Source organism: Theobroma cacao, chromosome 8, assembly GCF_000208745.1.
Source record: "Theobroma cacao cultivar B97-61/B2 chromosome 8, Criollo_cocoa_genome_V2, whole genome shotgun sequence".
Taxonomy (NCBI): Eukaryota; Viridiplantae; Streptophyta; class Magnoliopsida; order Malvales; family Malvaceae; genus Theobroma; species Theobroma cacao.
The window spans coordinates 4,378,162-4,388,191 of NC_030857.1; the positions used below are offsets into that span (position 1 = coordinate 4,378,162).

Below are 10,030 nucleotides of genomic sequence, written 5' to 3' on the forward strand. Positions count from 1 at the left end.
CCACAGATAAGGATGAACATCAAAATGCAGCCCATATTCAAGCTTGGCAATTGTGGTTATGGGAAAATATGCAAGGCGAAGCCAGCGGCTCATCCTCCAGGCTGAAGAACCCTGGCATAACATGTTACCCACTAAACACTTGGGTGATTCATGAGTGGACACCAATAATCAGCAAATAATGGTCCTCCATCCTCATTGGTCAATTCCTTGCTGCACATTTCGATACTCCATTATTAATTGTTTCTTCTGGTCCTTTCCAAGTTTACAAGGTAAAGAAGTAAAAGAAGAAACGTAAGGTCCAAATTTTAGTGTCAAAAGAAATTATATTTCGCAGGTTGACCTATTAAATGCATGAATACATTTAGTTAAATTACGTAAATCGAATCAATCTACTAGTTGAAAATAACTAATACATCTGACAATGATGGACTTTGCTTCTAACAATACAACTCTTTTTTAGCCTCCTCTTTTCTAGTTGCATGTGATCTTATAATTTTCTATTGACCCTTATGTTGTCCCATTACTTAAAAAAGAAACCTTTTATTTCATTGCAACTCCCATTCATCCCCCGTTTTTTAACCCACTCGGTCTTAAATTATTTAATACTTCTCAAATCTCAAGTCTTCATAACCCTCCATTTTAAGAGAGTTTGGCTCTAACGATCTTAGTTTTATCAAAATTATTATAACATTTTGACATAATTTACTTATAATTATAAAATCTAAACTGAAATCAAATTTACTCATTTCACATCGTTAAAACGATTGTTATGAATTAAAATTTTACAATTTTAAAAAAGTTATAATCAAATTTTCGTTTTGATTTTTTATCGTAATAATAAAAACGATGAAAGTCTACATAATAAATTTCCAAGTAAATAAACCAACCCAATTGATCCCCGCTCAAAACTTATGGGCTTTTTATCGTAGTGGTAGGAAAGAAATGGTTGAAGTTACAAATAAGATAGTCCTTTTTGTAACAATTAAATACTACTAGTAGCTAGTTTTGGTTTCTGGTAATTTTCTCTCACTTACAACAACATTCAATTTTATGTGTAAGAAAAGGTAGTAGGTACACCAAATACTTTCCTCTACTCTATTTTCTTCTTAGCATTTTCCTTTAATCTTTCTTCTTTGTTCCCTCTCTCTCGTTCCTTTTATCTCCTGTTTCTTCACATTTTCCTCGCATATATTTCATCTTTTGAGGAAAGGAAATTAAGGAGTGGGGGCCCAACAAAATTAAGGGACAATCTGTTCACCTGATTGGCTACCAAACCCAACGCGTCCTAGCGCGGAATCACGTTTTCCCACGAAATCAATTCCCATGTTTATTAATTCCCCGGGCAGAATCCCCACCAATTTATTTACCGCTCCACGCGGTAACCAAGTAAAACCGATAACATAGCAACAAATTCACCAGTCTTTTAACCTTCGTTTACCCGTTCTAACAGTCAAAAACTGTCTCTACACTTCTGCGTACGGAAGAAAAAATAAAAATCTATTTGGAAGAGTAATAAGACCAAGACAAAAAGAAAAGCATTTGGAAGTAACATTATTGTCAACTCCGGTCCTTTTGTTCTCTTATTGCTTTTTTGAAGGGCCGTTGAGGGAAGAACAAATACTAAAGGAATCCAAATATATCTTCCGATTTGGTGGAAGAATATAAATTTTTTATGCTGCCTGAGCTTCTCTTTCAATCTCGGCACTTTCCTTTGATGAGGAAGTAATAAAAACAAGCTAGCGTTTGTTGATTAAGCTATTTTTGGAAGAGAAGAAGTAAAACAAGAAAGCAAAAAATGGAGAGTTACTTGAACGAGAACTTTGGAGACGTGAAGCCGAAGAACTCGTCGGAAGAAGCTTTGCAAAGATGGAGGAAACTCTGTTGGATCGTGAAGAATCGTAAGCGAAGGTTTCGTTTTACGGCTAATCTCTCCAAACGATTCGAAGCCGAAGCCATTCGTCGCTCCAATCAGGTTTTCTTCTATCTTTTATTGAGCCTTTCCTTTTTTAAAAAAAAATTATTTTTGGAAATATGCTTATAGTTTGTTTTGGTTGCTTCCTGAGGAAGCTTAGTAGAATTAAATGAAACTGAGCTTTGCTTAACTAAACAAATTTAAATTATTTTTGGACCAAGCGTTAGAACGAGATTTCCTTTTCTGATCTATTCAGTCCTTTACTTTTCCTATCTAAAGAAGCCATAAACATCTGGTTTGATATTATATCTTTTAATCTTTCCCCATAAGATTAAATTAATTATTAATATAGATCAAATCTCTCACTTTGTTCCCCTGGATTGCTCATGTTGCCAGAGATGTAGAATTTAAATCTAATTAGGTTTAGATCAACTGATCTATAGCTGCCTAGTGGACATTCCAATACTCAAAGTCTTGTTGAAAGCTTGCTACTTTGGATGTATGCACTATTTGAAGTATGGCTTTGTAAATCATTGGCATTGTGATTTTCAGCCAGAATTTGAGGTCTATTAACCTGAATCTCAAGTTTTTTGCGAAAATTAGTGCCCTGGTAGGTGAAAGCTAGATAATTTGTTCTATGGTCTTAAGTCATTACTAAATTTGTTACTTTAAAGTATAATTGGAAGGTTGTGTTCTGATAGTATTTAAGCCTGTGCCCGTTTTGTGCAAAATTTTGATGCAGAATCATTTCTTTCACCTTGAAAAATAAAAATTTATGACAATGAACTGTCTTCTTGAAATACAAGATCTACTTGAACTACAATTGCTATAAACCATAAAGAGAACAGGACTTTATTGGACTTAAAAAAACAATTTCTCTTCATATTCTGATTTTGATGTTCTTTCTTTTTTATTTTTCGCCTTTTATGTTATAGGAGAAATTTAGGGTTGCAGTTTTGGTTTCACAAGCTGCTCTTCAGTTTATCCATGGTAAGAATCTCTTAGTCTGCTACATGTCAAGGTTTGAGGATCTGCTCAGTGTTGCCTTTATGTGTTGATTCCCCTAATTTGCCAACAGGTTTAAACTTGTCTAGTGACTATGATGCACCTGAAGACGTTAAAGCAGCAGGTTTCCAGATTTGTGCTGATGAGTTGGGATCTATTGTTGAAGGCCGTGATGTGAAGAAGTTGAAAATTCATGGTGGGGTTGAGAATATTGCAGCCATGCTCTCTACATCTATCATTAATGGTATTCATACTTCTGAGCATATTATAAATGAAAGGAAACGCATTTATGGAATTAATAAATTTACTGAAACCCCTGCTCGAGGTTTCTGGGTTTTTGTGTGGGAAGCCCTTCAAGATACAACCCTCATGATACTTGCTATATGTGCCTTTGTCTCTCTGGCTGTCGGCATTACGGTGGAAGGATGGCCAAAGGGTGCCTATGATGGTCTTGGAATCGTTTTGAGTATTCTTCTTGTTGTGTTTGTTACTGCCACAAGTGATTATAAACAATCTTTGCAGTTCAGAGATTTAGACAAGGAGAAGAAAAAAATTATGGTTCAGGTTACCAGAGATGGCCTGAGGCAGAAAGTATCAATATTTGATCTGCTTCCTGGTGATCTTGTTCATCTTGCCATTGGTGATCAGGTCCCAGCTGACGGACTCTTCATTTCGGGGTTTTCAGTTTTGATAAATGAATCTTGTTTGACTGGGGAGTGCGAACCGGTTAATGTGAATGCAGCAAATCCTTTTCTCCTCTCTGGAACCAAAGTGCAGGATGGATCATGCAAGATGCTTATAACTACTGTTGGGATGAGGACCCAATGGGGTAAACTGATGGCTACTCTTAGTGAAGGTGGAGATGATGAGACCCCATTGCAGGTTAAACTGAATGGAGTTGCAACAATTATTGGGAAAATAGGTTTGTATTTTGCTATTGTGACATTTGCTGTTCTGGTTCAAGGATTGTTTAGCCGTAAGATACAGGAAGGTACACATTGGATTTGGTCTGGAGATGACGCTATGGAAATGTTGGAATTTTTTGCTATTGCTGTTACAATTGTTGTGGTTGCTGTTCCTGAGGGACTACCTTTGGCTGTGACATTAAGCCTTGCTTTTGCCATGAAGAAGATGATGAAAGACAAGGCACTTGTCCGCCATCTGGCTGCTTGTGAGACAATGGGATCTTCTACAAATATATGCAGTGATAAAACAGGCACACTAACTAGTAACCACATGACTGTTGTGAAAACATGCATTTGTGAAGAAATCAAGGAAGTGAGCAGCTCCAATAAGAGTTATAATTTTAGATCTGCAGTTCCTGAATCTGCTGTGAAAATTCTACTTCAGTCAATATTCAATAACACTGGGGGAGAAGTTGTTAATAGCAAAGAAAACAAAATTGAGATACTGGGGACACCAACAGAAACTGCTCTTTTAGAATTTGCATTATTGCTTGGTGGAGATTTCCAAGCTGAACGACAAGCATCGACAATTGTGAAAGTCGAGCCTTTCAACTCTGCAAAGAAGAGAATGGGTGTAGTTATAGAGCTTCCTGAAGGAGGTTTCCGAGTGCACTCTAAAGGTGCTTCTGAAATAATCTTAGCTGCATGTGACAAAGTAATAGACTCAAATGGTGATGTTGTTCCCCTGGATGAACGATCCACCAATCATCTAAAGAATATAATTGAACTATTTGCCAGTGAAGCACTTCGAACTTTATGCCTTGCTTACATGGATATTGGAACTGAATTTTCTGTTGACAGTGCTCTTCCCCTTAAAGGGTACACTTGCATAGGCATTGTTGGCATTAAAGATCCAGTACGCCCTGGTGTTAAGGAGTCTGTGGCCATATGCAGGTCAGCTGGTATTACTGTGCGGATGGTCACAGGAGACAATATAAACACTGCTAAGGCTATTGCAAGGGAAATTGGAATTTTGACTGACAATGGTATAGCAATTGAAGGCCCAGAATTCAGGGAGAAATCTGAGGAGGAGTTGCATGAACTAATTCCAAAAATGCAGGTGCATTCCTTTATTTCCTTACACTATTTTTGGACAACACAACAAATCTTGATGAAGCTGTTTCTTCATAGCCACTGGATATTAGTTGAATTTAGTTTACATTTCATCCTCAAAGAGATCAAAAATTGCATCTGCTACTGTGCAGCTCTTGAGAAAGTCCATTCATTAGGTTGTCATGCATACTCAGTAGTCAGTACCTATGACTACTTTTTGTGTAAACCCTAATATGAATTCTTAACCCTGGGTTTCAAATTAATTAATTATGTTTAGATCTTAAAATACTACATTTTTGGGGAAAATAATCTTATAATCTTTGTTTATTTAAGGTTAATTGTAAGATGATATGGTAGTGCTTGATGAAACAATCAAAAGTGGGATTGTTTTGTGGCAGTAAGGTCAATCTCTTATCACATATTTTGGTGCACCATTAGAAGTCTCGGACAGTAATAACTGACTTTATTACTCTTATATGAGTTTGCCTTTTAGATGCTCCTCATAATAAGAGAGAACTTTTGCACAACTATTTCAAAACTTTGCAGGTAATGGCTCGATCTTCACCTATGGATAAACACACTCTTGTGAAACACCTACGAACCACATTTGGAGAAGTAGTTGCTGTGACTGGAGATGGTACAAATGATGCTCCAGCACTTCATGAAGCTGATATTGGGCTTGCAATGGGCATTGCTGGGACTGAGGTATATCCTAAATGCTGTTCCTTCAGTTTTCTTTCAGAAAAGTTTTTAACTTCCAAATATATCTTACTAGTGGCAAAATTAGATATACATACATACATATACACATATATGTATATATATATATATACATACATATATATATACACATACATACGTATATACATATATATATATATATATTGTTGCGTACTGTTGCACAGCCCATCCACTATTTCCCCTCTTATTGTAGTTTTGTGTTTTTTGCCACTGTTCTGAAATCTTCTTAGCCACTTAAAAAGGCATTTCATATGCTTAAAAGTGTATTTACAATCCACAGGTGGCCAAAGAAAGTGCTGATGTCATAATCCTGGATGATAACTTTTCCACAATTGTGACTGTGGCTAAATGGGGGCGTTCAGTTTATATAAATATCCAAAAATTTGTTCAGTTTCAGCTGACAGTCAATGTGGTTGCCCTAATTGTCAACTTTTCTTCAGCCTGTTTAACAGGTAAGAGACCCTGCTGTTGTCACTTTGATATGGATTTATCACTTCTTTTGCATGAATTTGGCAATAATGCCTTTCCCTCTATTGTTTTGAGATTTGATATGATTTATCATTTCTCAGGAAATGCTCCGCTCACTGCTGTTCAACTTCTATGGGTTAACATGATCATGGATACGTTAGGGGCACTTGCATTAGCTACAGAGCCTCCTAACAATGACTTGATGAAGAGATTACCAGTTGGTAGGAAGGGAAACTTCATCAGTAATGTAATGTGGAGGAATATTTTAGGGCAGTCCATATATCAGTTTGTGATTATATGGTATCTTCAGACAAGAGGAAAGGCAGCTTTTCATCTTGACGGCCCAGACTCTGAGTTGATATTGAACACACTTATTTTCAACTCATTTGTCTTTTGTCAGGTAATGTCAAAATCATTGCCATATTTGACTGTATCAGTACTCTTCAAATATTTTAAGATACTTTCATCTAATTGGACGGTCCTTTCTAGATTCACTAGTGCTCATGTAGAGAAGAATGTGTTCCAGGGCTCTCTGCTTTATTTGATATACCTTTGAAATACACATGATCGAGTACATTACTAACTAAATAATAGAAGCTCAAGTCAAATCGGTGATGATGGATAATGTACATGAGTGACTTTGATTCACTTTAAATTTGTTAGAACTTTCAATATTTATGGAATTCAAGCCACTTAATTGAATGTGAGTGACATTGTTCTGAAATAAAATTATCCATAGATTTGACTGAGCTAGTTCTCCTTAATTTAGCTTTCTCTACTTGTCTAATTTTATATCTGCTTCAGTTGCCTGATTTACACCAATGGATGCTGTCTTCTTCTTCAGGTTTTCAATGAAATTAGCTCCAGAGATATGGAGAAGATAAATGTTCTTAGAGGCATACTGAAGAACCATGTTTTTGTTGCTGTGCTAAGTTGCACCATCATCTTCCAAATTGTAATTGTAGAGTTCCTTGGTACCTTTGCAAGCACTTGCCCTCTCACTTTGCAGCAGTGGTTTGCCAGTGTCTTCCTTGGATTCCTTGGGATGCCAATTGCTGCCGCTTTAAAGTTGATTCCTGTAGGCTCAAACTGAGATCAGGGCAATCTAGATACTTGATTTTTTTTTTTTGACATGTTTGTCCAAATTGTCATCTTGTACTTTGTTTTTGCCCCTTGTTTTGTTTAATCACTTGGTCACACAGCAGTAGCATCATTGGATGATGAAAATTTTATTGCACAGTAAAGTCGAAAGGCCAGCAAATTTTTTTTAGGGAGGTCGCTTATACTGCTGCAAGACATGTCAACCTTTTGTAAGCACGCTCTTACATATTCTTTCACTAAAGCATTACTTGGAATTGAAGAGATTTGTACGGACATTCTAATTTGATTTATGACGCATTACCTTGTTGTGCTTTTAAAGTTTTCTGAAGGCGTAACTCATGCCAAAAACTCGTTCCAACTGTACCAAATTTCACCATATTTACAAGAGTAACAATTTGCTTATGCAGGCAAGAGACATGCCAAGGTTCCAAAAGACATTGATTGGCATCATTTAGAATTTGTTTTTCACCTTTTCTGGCAGCTCAGAAGTGTGGGGTTCGTAACACTTGCGCCTGTTCTTTAGCTGATGAATCTAGGAATGGCTTAAATTGTTGCAGGTGAAGCCAGTAAGTGAAGTAGCTTTTACGTGTATTATTGATTGTTAAACTCTAATGAACTTGAAAGTAAAACAAAGTTGTCCCCAGGCAGCTAGACAACAGTAGTCTCTAGAAGCTTCTAGGTTAAGGGTCGTCAATGTGCAGGAGAGGATTGGAATCTTCTAGACCTTAGGGGTGCTGAAAACTCCCAATTGTAAATATCATGTTCAATAATTTCAGAGAGTTCCTAGAGAGATTTGAGATCCAAGAGGCTTTTAGAGGATCTGAAACCATTCCATGTAAGGACTTCCTTCTGTATAAAGGGTCCTTAATCGTTTGTATTGGCAGACCAATTTTTTCAAAGAAATACATGCCAAAATTCCTTTACTCTCTCTTGCAATCTATTTACATTTCTACTTTAAGCGTGACAATGATTTCTTTACTCTCTTCACCATTCCACAATCCAATTTTAAAAAATCATAGATTTGGTGATTGATAATTATCAATTTGAGGATCTTAACCTCTCTTTGCTGATGACAATATTTTAGGTAAACAGGATGCTTGTGCAAGTGTTGCTTTCTTATACCATAAAAGAATGACTCAATTTAGGGGAAAGGTGCTCCAAAGCAGGCAATATTAGCCGCCTAAAGCAATTTGATTATGGGAAATGCTAATGCTGAAGGAAGTGGGGAGGAGAACAAGGTAAATTAAACAAAAAATGGTTCTCTACCGGTAAAAAATTAAATAAAAGAAGAACTTAACATATTTAGGTGATAGCCAGAGGTGCTGGAAAAATTGGGATATAGATTAACCCTTCTTGAATAAAGCTAGATATCATTACATCAAGGCATGCATAGTTTCTTTAGCCAGCTTAAAAGAACAGTTGTAGGAATAATGCTGTGGGGTTATATGTACACGGTACACTCTTAACTCCAAGCACCGTATTCCAATTCATTAGCATTGCGAAATTTACTAGCAAATCAACACTGGAAAATATGCCAGATACCCAAAAGCACAATTGCACATGCTTTGTTTCATGTATTTTTGGCGTATTCAAATACCCTTTGGTTCAACAAAACTGTATAATGTTGATGCATGATAAGACTGGAGATTGTGGATGACAGGACGAGTGAAACTCTGTATATAAGCCAAAATGACTAAAATTTTTGAACTCATTGCGATTTGATGTTAGATCAGAGAAAAGTACCAAGTACTTGTTTGTCAGTTTTGAACCCCAAAAGCCATTGGTTGCTGAGGAAAAAACAAATCGTTCACAGGTTCACCCACAGTCCACCATATGCAGAAGCGCCAGCCTAATCTCCCCAGATCTCTGGTTTTGGTCAAATCATCCGACTAGGAAAAGGACTCTTTTTTGTTTTCTGTTCTTATTTACTGTCTAAAGAAAACAATGAAGCAGAATTGGGCTACCCTGGATTGGTTTCAAAGTTCAAACAGTGCTGTTGCAACTTTTATCGTTAGAAATTTTACCCAAAAATAGTCAAGGAGAAAAGATCTTTTCAGGTTTAGACAGATGTGCACAAAGGGAAGCCAGGAAAATACTGAAGGGCTATTCCAAGCTAAAACATATAGCAACCGTGGCTTCACAGTTATCTAAAACATATCGATCAACAATCGAATTATTGGTTTGAGTCATTGGTCATAGAGGTAACATCAATGGATAAGCCTTAATATATATCCCTACATTATCAGCAATGAAACTGGAATATGACATGGAGAAACTGTAGCTCAGTGCAAGCAAAAAAGGGAACAAAAAAAAAAAAGAGAGGTTCCATCAGATTGTAATCAAAATAGAAATTGGCCTTGATTCCATAAACAATGTATAGGGTTCCATGACCCTCGAATCTCAACATAGGCAGGCAAACACTTGACAATAAGTAAAGAGCAGGGGGTCCGTCTTAAAAGGCATCACCAAACATTCAAACAAATCCAATCACATACAACCTTTACAATATAAGTAGGGTACCCTTTTCTTCATGATAGGCCAACATGCAACACAGATGCATCAAATCAAAATAAGCAAAGCTCCCCCTTTCCCCTCTCACTCCACATTGTTATCAGCCTTTTCAAAGACACAAGAAAAAGCATTCCCAAAGCATCCCATCAAAAGGTAGGGTTGCCAGAGACATTATATAGAACTCATACTAAAAGAAAGCCAAAAGATATGGAAATAAAAATTTAAAGAATGAGCAAAAAGAAAGAAAGAAAGAAAAAAAAAAAAAAAAAGGGGG

The 10,030-nt window shown here is 36.6% G+C and overlaps 1 protein-coding gene across 1 annotated transcript; it reads left to right on the top strand.

Annotated features, from left to right (window-relative positions):
• Positions 1,547-7,535, top strand: LOC18591987 (calcium-transporting ATPase 1, chloroplastic). Its single transcript, XM_007018448.2, has 7 exons — positions 1,547-1,972; positions 2,848-2,902; positions 2,991-4,942; positions 5,482-5,640; positions 5,957-6,128; positions 6,246-6,544; positions 6,989-7,535. The coding sequence occupies exons 1-7, from the start codon at positions 1,796-1,798 to the stop codon at positions 7,235-7,237; spliced, it is 3,063 nt and encodes a 1,020-aa protein (XP_007018510.2). The 5' UTR covers positions 1,547-1,795; the 3' UTR covers positions 7,238-7,535.